General features: G+C 43.5%; 1 protein-coding gene and 1 pseudogene across 1 annotated transcript; both read left to right on the top strand.

The window, feature by feature from the left end:
* The first annotated feature begins 2,582 nt into the window (after positions 1-2,582).
* LOC144295471 (olfactory receptor 2AT4-like) lies at positions 2,583-3,619 on the top strand. Its single transcript, XM_077867869.1, has one exon. It carries the CDS (start codon positions 2,741-2,743, stop codon positions 3,389-3,391), a length of 651 nt encoding a protein of 216 aa, XP_077723995.1. The 5' UTR covers positions 2,583-2,740; the 3' UTR covers positions 3,392-3,619.
* Positions 3,620-10,128: 6,509 nt separating this feature from the next.
* LOC144294906 (olfactory receptor 2AT4-like) lies at positions 10,129-12,395 on the top strand (annotated as a pseudogene).
* Positions 12,396-16,515: the final 4,120 nt, after the last annotated feature.

Here is a 16,515-nt window from a genome sequence, read left to right as displayed (position 1 = left end):
CCTCATTGATGTACCCAGTCCAGCTCTTCCTTAAGGCATTTCTTGAGAGGAGCATTTTTTTCTGGCCATGTAGAGCCTCTGGTAACTAGCCCATTTGAAACTGTTGGAAAATGCCCTCAGCAGAAAATAGAAAATTATAGCTGTCTCTGATATCAGCCTAAGAAATGGAGAGAGGAAAATAAAATCTTTGGCCTGATTTTTTCGCTAGGTGGAAAGCAGAGCTTCCCAATTCTCCAGGTGTCCTGGCTTGGTGGAATGAATCCAAGGCCAGAGCCAGGAGGCCTGCTTTCCAGGACCATTTCTGGCAACCAGCTGCTGTTGACCTGGGGCTGCTCCCCATCGCCAGCCCCACCGCATTCTTCTTCGTTTATGAAAAAAGGATAGGGGATTAATCTGTCTGCAGGGGCCGTTTGCACTCTTACATATCGTGTGACACGATAAAGGTTTTGTTAAGGGAGAGAGAAGCCGGAGGTGGTCTTAGAAGAACCAAGTGGACCTGCTCAGGCAGTGGCTGGTACAGAGAGGCAGTGATCTGAATGTCAGCATAACCTGGTCCTGGATCACTTAGTCAAGGTAAAGGGCGAACCAACACTGCTCAGCTCCCGTTGAGGTTGGTTGCGTGAGGACCTTCTCCAGCGGTCTGGAGGGAAGTGGAGTCACTCCCTGCAGAGTGCCGGGAGTGGTTCTCCTGACACTCGTTCTGAGTCTTCTCAGTTCTCTGCAGTGCCCTCTGAACTGAGGCCAAGAAAGGAAGGCTCCCGGGTGCTGGGCATAAAGTGGCTAATGAGTAACACCTGCCAAGCTGCAGCAGCTAGGAAGGGGAAGACATATGGAAGTTCCCTGGAGGCCAGGTTTTTTGTTTTTTGGGGTTTTTTTCCCCAGTAGGGAGAACTCATCTTCAACTTGGATTCCATTCAGGAAAGGACTCCTTCTACCAAAGTCATATACAGTACCCTCTACCCTTATGGGGCAACCATCATTCGGGTTTGCTGGGGACAGAGGGATTTCCTGCGGAATGGGAATTTCAATGCAAAAACCAGGCAGTTCTGGGAAAATAATTCTGGTTGCTCTCTGGATATGACCAAGAACCAGGACATAAAGACAGGTCACGGGCACCCAGGTTAGAGAGATATGGACAGAGGGCCCCACTAGCGGCTCTACAGAAAGGGAAGCCATTCTTGGGCTAAGCAGACATCAGTCTGTAGTGTTCATTGGAGGAAGCCGCTCTTCATATCAATACCACAATAAGATAACACAGAAAGGGAAGCCTCAAGGGAATGGAAATATAGAGACAAGGGACATTGATTCAAAAGACACGACATGGGACGCCTGGGTGGCTCAGAGGTTGAGCATCTGCCTTTGGCTCAGAGCATGATCCCGGGTTCCCAGGATGGAGTCCCGCATAGCACTACCCACAGGGAGCCTGCTTCTCCCTCTGCCTATGTCTCTGCCTCTCTCTCTCTCTCTCTCATGAATAAATAAAAATCTTAAAAAGAAAATAGAGACATGACATCCCAGCCCAGATGGAGTAAGACAAGAATGAGTGGGGGAATCGAATTCAGAGCTGTACAGAAATGGTTCTCTCAGGGTCCCCAGAGAAGGGTTCCCACCAGTCCTATAGAGTTCATGAGCTGGAAGCCCGTATCAGAAGCCACTGACAACCTCAGGCTCGGAGGTACGGAGGTAGACTCAAGGAAACCGCACTGCAAAGTACGTAGAGTTTTCACCGCAGACTTCAGCTTCATCATCCTCAACCAGTGATCTTGTTATATTTACTGGGTCTCAGGTTAAAGAACTCTATCCAGGAACTGCTGTGTAAAGATTCCCAGACCAGATGTGCTTTTGCCAAATGACCTTACTCAAGATTCTAACAATGGAAAAAATCTAATGAGGGACTGACTTATCAACATTACCATACCCAGAATGTTTCTTTACCTGTGGTGGCAGGAAGTAGGCTACCATATGAGACATCCTTAAAGGAGCTACTGAACTAACAAAGAAGCTACTGGATTTTTAATTGACATTTGAACTGAAATGGATGCTTCTCAAGACTTTCCCTCTCAGATGGATAATTTTGCCCCCTAAACTCCACAATCTGATTATTGTGGGTTCATTTATGCTACTTTTTTTTTTTTTAGAACCAATGGATGTAGAGTTAGAAGACTGTATAAAGATTTTGTAATCTAGCACCTACTCTAATGTTAAAATTTCTCTGTAGTGTAGTCTTACTGCCAAAAAGACTGCAGTCTTGCATACCTCTGGTTATGTGGAATTTACTAATTTTCAAACCAATTTTGTGCCTTATGGGATAGTTCTAATGATAAGACTTAATCCATATATGGGGTTTTGGTAGCCCTTCATGTGTTTGTGTTCACCTCTTTTCCCCATCAGATAGGACCAGCTCTTTCAACCACTGTTCATTAGACACCTCATCATCTTGGGCATCTTGGTTGTGCAGTAAAATTCTAGACTTGAAGAAACTGCTAGGATTGAGATCCATGGTTGAAAAGAAAAATATGAATGTTCTAGCTAATGTTTCCCTGGCTGTTCTGGCTTTCAGATATGAGCTGATGTCTGTCTGTGGATATCCAGGCCTGACCCATGATGGAAGCCATCTGTAGTGGATCAGAGGCTCATCATCCATCTTCTACCTGGTGGGCATCCTGTCTCTGCATGAATCTTTCTTCCTGTCTTCCCTGCATGAATCCACTTCCTCAGCTTCCCTGCCTGCTTCCTGCAGATGTACCTCATCCACAGCTTCTCCTGCTCTGAAGCCTTCATCCTGGTGGTCATGGCTTATGACCGCCAAGTGAATATCTGCCACCTACTGCACTACCCTGTCCTCATGACCCCACAGACCAATGCTACACTGGCAGCCTGTGCCTGGCTCACTGCCCTCCTCCCACCCATCCCAGCAGTGGTGCAGACTTCCCACTTGGCTTTTGACAGCAGTGCTCACATCTATCACTGCTTCTGTGACTACTTGGCCGTGGTCCAGGCCTCCTGCTCTGACACCATGCCCCAGACCCTCATGGGCTTCTGCACTGCCATGGTGGTATCCTTCCTGCCCCGTCTCCTGGCGCTTCTCTCCTATGCCCACATCCTGGCCTCGGTGCTTCACATCAGCTCCCAGGAAGGACGTTCAAAAGCCTTCTCCACCTGTAGCTCCCACCTCCTGGTGGTTGGCACATACTGCTCATCCATTGCCATAGCCTATGTGGCCTACAGGGCTGACCTGCCCCTTGATTTCCACATCATGGGCAATGTGGTATATGCTATTCTCACATCTGTCCTCAGCCATCTCATTTACATGCTGAGGAACAAGGATGTCAAAGTAGCCATCACCAGAATGGCATGTCCCCAGGACCCAGGGCATTGTGGGGACCCTTGATTCTTAGATACAACAAATTCAGATCCCTGGACACTAATGACAGTGCCTAGCATAGAATAGAAACATGAGAGGGCAGCCCAGGTGGCTCAGCGGTTTAGCGCTGCCTTTGGCCCAGGGCGTGATCCTGGAGACCTGGGATTGAGTCCCACGTCGGGCTCCCTGCATGGAGCCTGCTTCTCTCTCTCTCTCTCTCTGTCTCTCATGAATAAGTAAATAAAATCTTTAAAAAAAAAAGAAACACGAGAGATATTTTTTAAATGAACGTCAGCAGTCTAAATTAGCTTCATTCAGTTGAGCAAACAACTAAAACCTAGTCCTCAAATACTGGACCAAGAATACTTTGGGGCACCTGGGTGGCTCAGTTGGTTAAGTGTCTGCCTTCGGCTCAGGTCATGATCCCAGGGTCCTGGAATCAAGCCCTAAATCGGCTCCCTGCTTGACAGAGAGCCTGCTTCTCCTTCTCCCTCTGCCTGCCACTCCCCCTGCTAGTGCTCTCTTTCTCACTCTTGCTCACTCTCTCAAATAAATTTAAAAGAAGAAGAAGAAGAAGAAGAAGAAGAAGAAGAAGAAGGCTTCTCTCTTGTGTTATAGAACAATTGTAGTTTTCACAATTTTCATCAGTCATTAATGTGATAAATACAATCATCCAACCATTCAGAAAAAAATTTACTAGATGCCAGAGAGAGAAATGAAGCAGACACAGTTGTTGTCCTCAAGATATCCATGGTTTGGTGGAGAGTCACATACAAAGAATAATAAAAGGTGATAGGATAGAGAGAAGCAAAGGGGGCTGTGGGGGCCAAGAAGTTTGCATTTAATTCAATGTTAAATGTTTTTCCTATTAAGTTCTTATATTTTTGGCATTGGTGTCACTTGTTTGTTAGCAAGTACTTGTGTGTCAGCAGTGGAGTTGAGGGCAGGTGGGAGGCTTGAAATAATTGCATAAGAAAACCACTAGCTGTTCCAATCAGGGAGTGTTAATGGGGTCCATGTTCCTGACCAAAGGGAAGGATCCATTTTCAGCTTGGATACCCATTAAAAAATGCTTCCTGCCAAGAACCAGTGGGTGGATGGTAGAGTGGCTCCACTCACTGTCACCCACAGTGACCCATTGTGGCAAATCTGTCTTTCCAGTCCTTACAATTTTGCTTCTGTGGATTAAATGGTACAGATTCCACAGGGGACACTGTATGTCTCACTAAATTTAAAGCTACAACAGGCTGCCTGGTCATTTTAAGCCCACTGTGCAAGTATATTAGCAATCAAAAAAGGAGTTACTATTCTTGCAAGGGTAAGTGACCCTAATCTTCAGGAGGGATAAGACTGCTCATAGGTAGTGGGGGCTGGGAAGTTGGTACTCAGGCATGGGAGCATTTCTTGTTTCTTCCATGACTGACTTTAACTGTAAATGGGCAATGAAAGCAATCCTAGCCTGATGAGGCACAGTAATCAGGGCTCAGAACTGTCAGGGATGAGGGTCTGCATCATGCCAGAAGGGAATCCATCTAGACCAACTGAGGTAAGTGAATGTGAAGGGAAAGGAGAAGGGGATCTAGAATGGGTGGTAGAGGGAAGCGATGATGAGAATCATTCGTAGCCATGGGACTGCCTGCAGTGGCAAGGGCAGTAGTCAATACTACTAATGCTTCTCTTAGAAATTTCCCCCCAAAATTGTGACTAATAAGAATCCTGGAAATACTAGGTCCAAATGGAATGAACTTCTTATGATAAGTGGATGAATCTGAGAGATTTTAGTGGTAGACTGTAGTAGACACACAGTTGGTGGCCTGCCCTCTAGCAGCTGAGCAGTGGCTGCTAACAGTTCACACATATATATCTTAAGATATAGGTATAATGCCCTGACCCTGATTGCTTCTCTTTTGGGAGGAAGGAAGCAAGAGAGTAGTTTTATAAGAAGAACAAACTGACCACTGGATACTACCATAGTTCCTGGTAAAACCAGTGGCATCCTGAGACCCTCAGAACGCATGAAAGTTGCATCTCCTTCCACAGGAAATGGACAGCTCCAGTCCCCTCAGAAATTAAATTTATGCAGGCAGCCTGTCCCCTGGATATTGCCAGGTAGTACACAGAGAACTTCTGGAATAATTTTTGGATAATCATGTGTTACTCCAAGCACCCAGTATCTCTTTATGTTATTAAATCCTCTCAAAAACTCTGTGAGATAGGTAATATTATGTTCTATTTTACAGATAGAAAAACAGATTCGGAGAGGTTAAGGAACTTGCCTAAAGTGACATAGCTAAAATATATTAGAACTGATACTCAAACCCAGGAGTTCTTCACTTTAGAGCCTCTACCCTTTTCCACAATGGATACTGCCGAGCACAGGGCTGGAAATGTGGCCCAAGGGTTTGGCCTGCAGCTCTAATACTAAACATCAGCATAAGCAGTGGTTAAGTCACTTCACTTCTCTGGACATTCATTTTCTCTTCCTGGGCTGCCTGTCTCCCTTGGCTCTTCTGAAGACCAGATAGAATAATGTCAACAAAAGCTTTCCCGGGGACACCTGGGTGGCTCAGTGATTGAGCATCTGCCTTTGGTTCAGGTCGTGATTCTGGGGTCCCAGAATTGAGTCCCACATTAGGCTCCCTGCAGGGACCCTGCTTCTCCCTCTGCCTATGTCTCTGCCTCTCTGTGTCTCTAGTGAATAAATAAATAAAATCTTAAAAAAAAAAAAAAAAAAGCTGTTGCATTGGTTGTAAGGCTCTGGAGCCCAGGAGGGCTGTTAACAATGCTGTTCTCATTATTGGCAAATCCCAGAGGCATGTCCCCTCCCAACACATGCTCTAGGAGGTGCCAAGAAGTTGATCCTGGGTGATTAGATGGCATAGTGTTCCTAAGAAGCCCCATCTTGAGGGAGAGAGTCCCAGCAGGCCTGGCTGAAGGAGGGGTTGGAGCGTCTAATGGGTTACAGCTCAGCATCTGCCTGGTGCTTCCCTGCTAGACTAGGTTAGAAGAAACAAATGAGACACCACAGAAGATACCAAGGTAGCAGAGCTTGACAGGTGAGGGGGCCAAGGTAGGGTGGAGGGGAAATGCCAAAGCTGAGCAAAGACCAAAGTGGAGAGACAGGGGCAAGGATATGGTGGGAGGGATGTAGAACTGGAGCTGGAAATAAGGAAGACAGATCAAGTGTACAAGATGTAGGCAACCAGGACACAGGTTGGCTGTGCATACCCTGGCTTGGGACCTTGGACCACATATCCTGGCAGATCTGGACAAGGTGCACCTCTGGGTGGGATTCAAATCATATCGGCCAAGGCTTCCCCCAGGAAAGCTAGACTGATGACAGCAATCACCAGTGGACACATTAGCAAGCTCTGAGCCCTGTGTGTTCCAGGCTGTTGGGTAAACATTGTCCAAGCATTTGCTCCATATGGATCACAACAACCCAGGAGGTCACAGACGAGGGAAATGAACTTCAGGAGGGGGAAGTGACTTGCCCAAGGCCACACTGCTGGAGGTAGGAGCTGGGATTGGAATCAGGTCCTTTCTGACTCACAAGTCCACACACTTGACCACTAAGGTCCACATGACAAGATGAAGGGAAAGGACCCGGCTGGCAACAAGTGCTCACTAGGTGGGATAGTCCTCACCCTCTCCCTTTAGGGCATGGACCACTGTGATATCCAATCTGCCAACCACAGAGGGGGACCCCCAGAAAAGAGCTCATTGAGTTGGAGACCCCCCAGAGGTCTTTTCCTCCCAAGCTCTCACTGCCCAGATGAGAAAACCAAGGTTCAGGGACCCAGAGTCATAGCAGGTGAGTGGCATAGCTGGTCCAGGAGCCAGAACTCTTGGTGGCCAGGTGGGGCTCAGGCCTTTGCAGCAGGCTGGCTCCAGAACACGCTCTCACCCTCACCAGCTGTAGCCTTGGAGGGACCCTCATTCTTGCTGGTTGAAGGGCATAACCATTCCCTGGCAGACTTAAATGATGAGGGCATAACCATTCCCTGGCAGGGTGATATATGTGAACTACAGCATCAGCTTGTACTTTCCAGTGACTGATTTTTCTGTCCACCTGTGTAACTGACTGGTGGACAATCCAGACAGGGAGGACCCCCGCCAGGTATGGTGGCAAGTTCTGTGTCCTGGGAGACAGCGCCCTTTGGGCCTGAAGCACAGGATGGCATTGTTCACATGTACTAGGTAATTTCAAGTAAAACAAGGACCTTAACCTGTATGTTAAGTGTAAGAAGTTCCAGCCAAACTTGCTATTTCGTAGGATGGGCCAGTTGAGCGATGCTTTGAGATAGCAAATGCGAAAATCTTTCAGAAATTATTTTGGTGCCCTGCTTCGCTGGTGAGCCAGCACATGTTTGGTGTGCCTGTCGGATAGCCCAGTGCCGCCTGGCAGTGAGAAGCCATGTACCACCTGTCTACCCAGGTTGTAGCATCTGTACTTCCATCTGCAATGTAGTGGAGCAGAGGAGGGAAGAGAAAACAGTTGGACTTGATGGCCCCTTAGGATCCCTCTGGCCCTGACCCTCTGTGTTTCTGCCTCTCAGATGCCCTACTGTGCGTCACCCAGGACTATCAGCCACAACATCACTTCAGGTGTTAGAAAAAAAATTTTTTGACTGGATTTGTCAAATGAGATTTTGATCAACTGAGGGTTAAGCCTTTAAAATGGAGACAATAAAATAAATAAATAAATAAATAAATAAATAAATAAATAAATAAATAAATAAAAAAAAAAAAATGGAGACAATGAGATTCACCCTTGCCTAGGTCTTGGGGGTGACCTGTGAGGTTTTCTTTCAAGGGGCACACACATGGGATAGTTGTCTCTCTTGTGCTCATTTTAGATAATGCATTTGTCAGTTACCATTTTTAAATGGAGAAGCCAGGCAGCATAATCCAAATTAATCACAGAGCCAACCAAGAAGAATATAAAAGGTGGTGGAGAAGAGTTGGGGAGGGCACTGGTATTGGAATTGAAGATTTAAAAGATTTTTTTTCCAGCCTGACATTCTATGATTCTAGGACTTGAGAGGTGCTTTCAATTTGCTTTGCATTTGTTTTAGAAAAACAAGCAGGTAGATGTAGTTCTGAGGGATTCAATTTTTCTTAGTTGCTGCCAGTTTTATTTTGTATTGATCATTTCAATTGCAGATATTCATTATGATTTGGCTGGAACACTTTTTAGCTAATCCATGGGAAAATTACAAACATTCTTCCTAAATGAGTCCAGACTCACTCTGTGGTCCATGATCAGTCTATTAGATTTAGAAGCCAATTCTTTTGTGTCCTTCTGAGCACTTTGAAAGATGTCTACCATTTCTGCAATCCACTGAAAAAGCCAAGAACAAACTTCATTACTGTGGGGTCAAAGTAGTAGAGTCATAACATCCTGAGCGGGCACTGTGCTAGTGGTTGCAAAGATCAAAAGACCAACTCCTTTTTCAAGAACATGGAATTGAGGAGGTACAAGCTCTTCATACACAAAAAGGTAAACAAAGCATGTGCCCTTTGTCTCGTGGAATCCCTGCGGTGGAACAGCAGTGATATAGACTTAAACATGAACCTGCCTGGACTGCTCAGCAGAGGTTCATCCTGAGAGAGGGATGAGTCAGTACTGCCTGAGCAATCCCAGGGTTGACCCCAGCCACACATTTAGTGAACAACCCCCGACACTGTTCTTTTGTCTCTGGCAGTCCAGGCATTCAGTTCTTCCAATCCTTTCTAGCAACAATGGCTCTGACGACAGTCCTTGTGGCTTCTTCTGGATTGGTATGAGAGGAGCCAATTGGCAAAGTCGGCACTGAAGAACCAAACAGAACATGCGCTGGGCTGCAGCAGTTGGGAGGAAGGAAGATAATAGACTCATGATGTGTCCTGAGTGGTGGGAAATCTGCCCTCTGCTTGGGCTCCGTCAGGAAGAGAGTCCCACAGAAGGCGCTTGCTCTTCCCAACACTGAGAGGGCAGCCAGAGAACTCAGGAGAGGCAGGCAGAGCTGCTGCACCAGAACATGAGAGAGCAGCCATTTCCTGGGTAATGAGTAGACTCAGCAGACAGCAGGTTGCCGAAAAGTTGCAGGAAAAAATCAGCCTTTCCTAGTGATGTGCTGATAGTGATATCACTTAGGAGAACTTGCAACAAAATTAAATGAAAATTCAGTGGCACAGGGATCTAAGATCTCATCTGAAATATGATGTCCAAAAGAGAGGGTCGGACATGGAGTAGGAAAGTGACAGAAACCCTTTCAATGCACTTATAGTTGTAACCAGATAATTAACTGTGTGATTATCTTTTAAATATACCATCCTGCTCCTAGAACTTAAATAAAGCCCTGTGAAGGTAGGATGCCTTGTTCACCTCATAGACTTGCAGATTGTAGGTAGGTACCTACTAAATGCTTGAGGGAAGATGGAGGGAGTGAACTGTGGGTAAAAATGGAAGGAGCAATATTGGATGGTGCCAGCAGCCCTCTAAACTTGGTAATAGATCATTTAGATTGCATTGATTGTACAGTGAACTATACAAAATTCTCATTCCAAACTCTTGGTTTCCAGATGCTCTGGCTGCCTGTCACCCAGGCTGAGGAAGTGGTCCCCAAGTAAGAGGAGGGACAGCATCTTGGGGACAGAGGTTGTGGTGAAAAGGATGTCCAGGGCTGAGAGATTAATCAGGAGGAAGTACAGACAGAGCTGTCTCACATGGACGCCACATCCTGTAATGGATCAAAAGACTTTCAACCATCTTCTACTTCCTCAGCTTCCCTGCCTGCTTCCTGCAGATGTACCTCTTCTACAGCTTCCCCTGCTCTGAAGCCTTCATCCTGGTGGTCATGGCCTATGACCGCTATGTGGCTATCTGCCACCCACTGCATACCCTGTCCTCATGACCCCACAGACCAATGCTACACTGGCAGCCTGTGCCTGGCTCACTGCCCTCCTCCTGCCCATTCCAGCAGTGGTGCAGACTTCCCACTTGGCTTTTGACAGCACTGCTCACATCTATCACTGCTTCTGTGACCACTTGGCCATGGTCCAGGCCTCCTGCTCCATGCCCGAGACCCTCATGGGCTTCTGCATTGCCATGGTGGTATCCTTCCTGCCCCTTCTCCTGGTGCTTCTCTCCTATGCCCACATCCTGGCCTCGGTGCTTCGCATCAGCTCCTGAGAAGGATGTTCAAAAGCCTTCTCCACCTGTAGCTCCCACTTCCTGGTGGTTGGCACATACTACTCATCCATTGCCATAGCCTATGTGGCCTACAGGGCTGACCTGCTCCTTGACCTCCACATCATGGGTGATGTGGTATTTGCCATTCTCACACCTGTCCTCAACCCTGTCGTCTACATGCTGAGGAACAAGGATGTCAGTACCCATCACCAGAATGGCATGTCCCCAGGACCCAGGGCATTCTGGGGACTCTTGACCTTAGATATAGTTAATTCTGCTTCCAGGATACCAGTGTGTTAAAAAGAGAGAATGCCATAAAAAATTTTTTTGAAGGGAAGAATGACTTAGAGTAGGGCCCAAAATATACCATTGAGACTTCCATTTCTGTTAATTATAGACTAGGTTATGAAATCAACATTTCTGTGGAAAGAAAAATGGTAGATAAAATAGAAAAAGTAGCTTCTTAAAAGTATCTAAATTATCACCTTCCTAGCTCAGTGGGCAGTGTGTCAGTCTTATAAAAGTATCAAATAGATTTTTTAATATAATAAGGCTAAAATAGTAATAAAGATGAGAACACAGAATGGTTAGTTATTAAGACATGAATAGACATATAGATCAATAGAACAGAAGAGAGATCCCAGAATCCGACCCTTAAATATACAAATAATTGATATATGAAGGAAATGACTGCAGAGCAGTTTGAAAGATGGACATATAATTAAATGGTATTAGTACTATCAGGTATCTATATGTCAGAGAATGAAATTTGTCTCTTAGATCAAGCAAACAAAAAAGCAACCTCATGAAATACCTAAATATGAAAGGTAAAACTATAAAACTATATAGGAGACTATAGTCCTCATCTTGAGATGGGGAGATATTTCTTAAGCAAGATTTTTTTAAAGCTTTAAACCTAGAAAAAAAGGGATAAATTTGACTGCTTTAAAATGTAGAATTTCTGTACATCAAGAGACTCCAGAAAGAAAATAGAACAAGTAACAGAACAGAAAGTACTTACAATACATATATAACCAACTAAAGGACCCAGGATTCATCCAGAATATACAGAGAATTACTTCTGGTCAATTTTCTAAAATAGTCAAGTCATTAGAAAAATTAGCAAAATATTTCCCAAGCAAATGTCCAATAAATCTATGAAAACATGCTTGACCTAGTAGTAACAGGAGAGGTGCAAGTTACAACAACAAATACTCACCACTAGAAACTGATCAGACTGGCTAAAATGTCAAAATCTGCCAATACCCAAATTGATGAGCATGTAGGTTGAGGGACCACACATACACTGATAGTGGGAATGTTTATTGACACAACCACTTTGGAAAACACTTTATCACTTTCTTATAATGCTGAAGATACACATACTCTAATTTCTGACACAGCTGCATTTCTCTAACTTGTAAAATGTTCATAAGATGTAACACCACATGCCAATAAAATATGAAGGAATTACATATATGCACAACATGAGTAATTTCACATGAATAGATGAAAGAATCTAGTGTTGAGTGAAAGAATCTAGCGTTGCACAAAAGAACCATGACTCAAAAGTATACATACACAATATGATTCCAATTATATAAAGTTTAAAGACAGGCTAAGCCAAATTACATTTTTTATCAATGCATACAAATGTCATAAGCTGTGAAGAGAAGAGAAGCCATATTTATTATAAAAGTGAACATCAGGGTTATTTCTGTAAGAGAGGGAGAGGGTTATGATCAGAGAGGGGCACCAAGTACCTTATGAGGAGTTGTCAGTTTCATTCTCCCCTGAATGGTGGGGACACAGTGTTTGTTTTACAATTAAGCTGTATATATTAACTTTATACATTTGTGCTCTGTATGAATACTGTATTTCATAATAAACTCTTTTTAAAAAGATTTTATTTACTTATTTGAGAGAAAGAGAAAAAACATGAGTGCAAGGGAGGGGCAGAGGGAGAGGGAGAAACAGACTCCCTGCTGAGCAGGGAGCTCCATGCCGGGTTTGATCCCAGGATCCTGGAATCATGATCTGAGCCAAAGGCAGACACTTAACCAACTGAGCCATCCAGGTACCCCCTGCATTTCATAATAAACTCTTATAAGGCGTCATTCCATTGGACAGAGGCTGCAATGTAGTACTCAATGTTTGGTCTGAGTCTTTCCATGGGTATGATGGTTTGTGGTGGTTTTCACCTTCATAGTAAGCACCACGCTGCTGAATATAATTTTTCCAATTTGTTCACTTAAGAAGACTTTAGAAAAAAAAAAGAAGACTTTAGTTAGCCTTTAGGAGGTGCTTGACCATGTGAAAGAAGCTAGAGACGTAGAGAGAGATCGGGATAGTCTCTGCCCTCAATTTGCTTACAATCTGGTGAGGAAGACAACAGATAGAAAAAGCATAATGTGGGAGGTGTCTTATCAGAGGGAAATGCAGAGGATGGTGGGAGCATGGAAGATGGTATTTAATCCAAGGCAAGAATTTCTCCCATAAATATTTTTAACCTATGGTACCTGCTACTGCTTGTTTGGGAGTCCTAATGGAGTTAAAGACAATGAAGATGTGGGCTGATTGAACAGAAGCCCGAGCTACTTCCAACAGCGAAGGAGAGGTTTCATCCTAGAGCTGACCAGAATGTGGTATGGCATCCAGGTCATTACTTGTCATGGGCTGCTGATTTTTAGCTTGGATCCCCCCCTCAGTTAAGAAATGGAGTTTAGACTGAAGCAAACCCAAAAGGCTTTGCCACTCAGTCTTCTTCAGGAATCACACAGGTCAAAAAAGGATCTGAGCTGGGCAGAACTACAGTGCCCCCTAAAAAAACAAGAAGAGAAACCATTCTCAGAAAAGTGAATGGCACAGGTGGTGACATTATTGTGGCATATGTTAAAGGGAAGAATATTTATCTTTCTTGGCAAATTGTGATAAAGGCACAGCATGTGATGGAACTTAAAGCAAGGGCATTAGCAGAGAGCAAGAATTTCAGCAAATAGCAATGAGGGTCTTTTAAAATCACAATGATAACTATTTTAAGTCAAAATTATGAAACAAGGCAATTGTAGTGAATTCTCCCCTCCATTTCTGCTCCCTCTCTCTGTTGCATACCCTTTACAAAAACTGTTTTATTCACTTTTTGCATTTCTTTCAATTTTTAATATAAGCAATTCCATATACTTACATATGTATAATATATAAATATGGCTATATTATCTCTTTCTTAGAGAAATAGTAGCATACTATAAGACTGTTCTATACTTTGGTTTTGAAAGATTTTTAAATTTTTTAAAAAGATTGTATTTATTCATGAGAGACACACAGAGAGAGGCAGAGACACAGGCAGAGGGAGAAGCAGGCTCCTTGCAGGGACCTTGACACAGGACTCGATCCCCGGACCCAGGGAGAAGGCAGATGCTCAACTGCCTTGAGCCATCCAGCCATCCCTTGATTTTGAAAATTTAATCAGCAGTTTATAGAAATCAAGTTTTTGTTTGAGATGAGCAAGAAAAACAAAAGGTGGTGGTGGGAGAGGGAGGAGGGCATTGCTGGAGTGCCCAGTTTTAGGTAGGAGGAGGAAGAGTTTGTCCATGTGAACAGGCAGGAGGCAGAGTGCAGGCACCAAGGTGGCTACCCAGCCAGGTGGCTGGGTGTGTGATGGGACTCTGTGAGCTTCTCTCCTGATTGGCTGGAGTGACAATGGGAAGAGGTCTTGGTGGACTGAGGAAAGAAAAAGTCATCTGGAAGAGGAGACCAGGGAACAAACCAGGGACATATGGGATGACTGTCTGCCAGAATTAAGGTCTGTGGAGCCCTCTTACATTAAGCTCATATAAAGTACACCTACATCAGGAAAATACTTTTTTTTTTTAATCCATCTCACTTCTTCCTAAGGGTGCAGGGCTCATTTTGAGACAGAGTATGTATGACTGGTGTCCCAGTGTTACTGATTCTTCCCAGTGGAGATTTCTGTGTTTTTTGTTGTTGTTGTTGTTGTTGTTCGAGATTTCTGTTTTTAACCACGCATTAGGATAATTACATAAGTCAACCAGTTTTACAGGCAGCAATGATCTGATTTTTTTTAATCTGATCATTTATCTGTCCTTACAAATGGCTACCTATGCTTCTTGTTAAGAAAATAAAAGCTGTCTGCTAAATGACATAAGGTCATTTATATATCAAGTACATATGTCATGAGCCTACTATGTGGTACATTTTATATCTCAATATTCTTGGGAGAGGAAGGAAGAAAAACACTAAAAAAATAAATTCTAAAATGTCAAAAGCTAGTTTAAAACACTTCTAAACTCAGTAACAACATTGAGCTCCAAAGCTGGCTCCATTTATCACTTACAGTAAAAATACTTACGTAGTCATGAAATTATGATTCCATTACAAGAACGATATTTATGGTAATACCATTTCCTCTGCATTAATTTCAGATATTCTTGATACTAAGTAAAATGCTCATAGTATGCTAAATTCTTTTTTTTAGTATGCTAAATTCTTATTTTGTGTTTTCTGTTTATATTTCAAATAGCATGGTTCACTTTAACTTCTTTTATCCTCCTCTTATGTGTTCTTCAAATATATTCCCAAGATCATATGTTGTCTAGTTTCACCTTAGAAGTCATCATTATTTCTAAAGACTAGATATTTTGGTTCCAAGCCATATGTTTTTTTTAAAGATTTTATTTATTTATTCATGAGAGACACAGAGAGAGAGAGAGAGGCAGAGACACAGGCAGAGGGAGAAGCAGGCTCCATGCAGAGAACCCAATGTGGGACTCGATCCCAGGTCTCCAGGATCATGCCCTGGACTGAAGGCGGCACTAAACCGCTGAGCCACTGGGGCTGCCTGCTATATGTGTTTTAAGTAGCCTGCCCATTTTCTCTATGTTATCTTTAAAATAATAAAAGCTCTGCTCCCACAAATACATGGAAATTAAAAAGCCAGTGGATCAAAAAAGAAATCACAGGGGAAATCAGAAAGTATCTTGAGGTGAAAATGAAAACACAACATACCAAAAGTCACTGGATGCAGCTGAAACAAGTGCTCCAAGGGAAGTGTAGAAAAAAGAAAAATCTCAAATTAATAATCTAATTTTATTAGATTAGCTATTAATAGTATAATTTTACTTTAAGAAGTTATAAAAGAAAAGCAAACTAAGCTCAAAGCAAGCAGTAGGCATGAAATTAACAATAGCAATTAAAATGGAAATAAAAAGCAAATGGGAAAAATTGACAAAACCAAAACTGGTTCTTTGAATATATCAACAAGACTGACAAACATTTAGGTAGACTGAGAAAAAAAGAGAAAAGATCCCAATTTACTCAAATAAAAAATGAGAGAAGGACCATTACTGCTCAACTGCAGAGACATAAATACAAAATGTTAAAGGAAGAGATCATCACACCATATCTGAAACAAAAGGCTGAACTTACTACCAGCTTAACCCTGGGAATGCTCCAGTTCATGGCACAGTCTGGTTCTGAGCCACACAGGTAGCTGGTCTTACACAAGGCTGCAGACAATATGGAGGTGAAGGGTTGGTGGACCTTCAGGGGTGCTGGTATTGAGAGGATGGTTTGCCTTTAGTGGTGGAAGTGAGGTTACTGGGATGAAGCTGTTGCTGCTGGGTGGCTGACTTTTAGACTGGCTGGCTTTCAGGAGCGTGTGTATTTGTGTGAAGCTGTCTTTGAACAATCAAACAGGTTTAAAACGAGTTCCGAGGACTATTTGTTACCATGGCTATAGAATAGCCACTCATTTCCTAGAAGCCTGAGAGCATTTTTATTCTCAGAGGTAATGAAGTAAATCATATTTTATCCCATAATGTCATACTAGGAAGTCTTAAAATGTTGGCTTTTTACAAAGAAATCTCAGCCAACAGTTTAGCTCTCCTATTTTTGGTTCACCTTTGTAAGTAAAACAAAATAAAATTAGAAATCTGAAAGGAATCTAAGTCTTGGT

This window comes from Canis aureus, chromosome 23, assembly GCF_053574225.1.
Source record: "Canis aureus isolate CA01 chromosome 23, VMU_Caureus_v.1.0, whole genome shotgun sequence".
NCBI classification, from domain to species: Eukaryota; Metazoa; Chordata; class Mammalia; order Carnivora; family Canidae; genus Canis; species Canis aureus.
Note: the sequence above shows the minus strand (reverse complement) of the source record. Positions and strands in the feature narration are given on the sequence as shown.

What these genes read in the sequence shown, in the direction of transcription:
- LOC144295471 (XM_077867869.1), top strand. Translation starts at nt 2,741, where the DNA reads ATGTACCTCATCCACAGCTTCTCCTGCTCTGAAGCCTTCATCCTGGTG.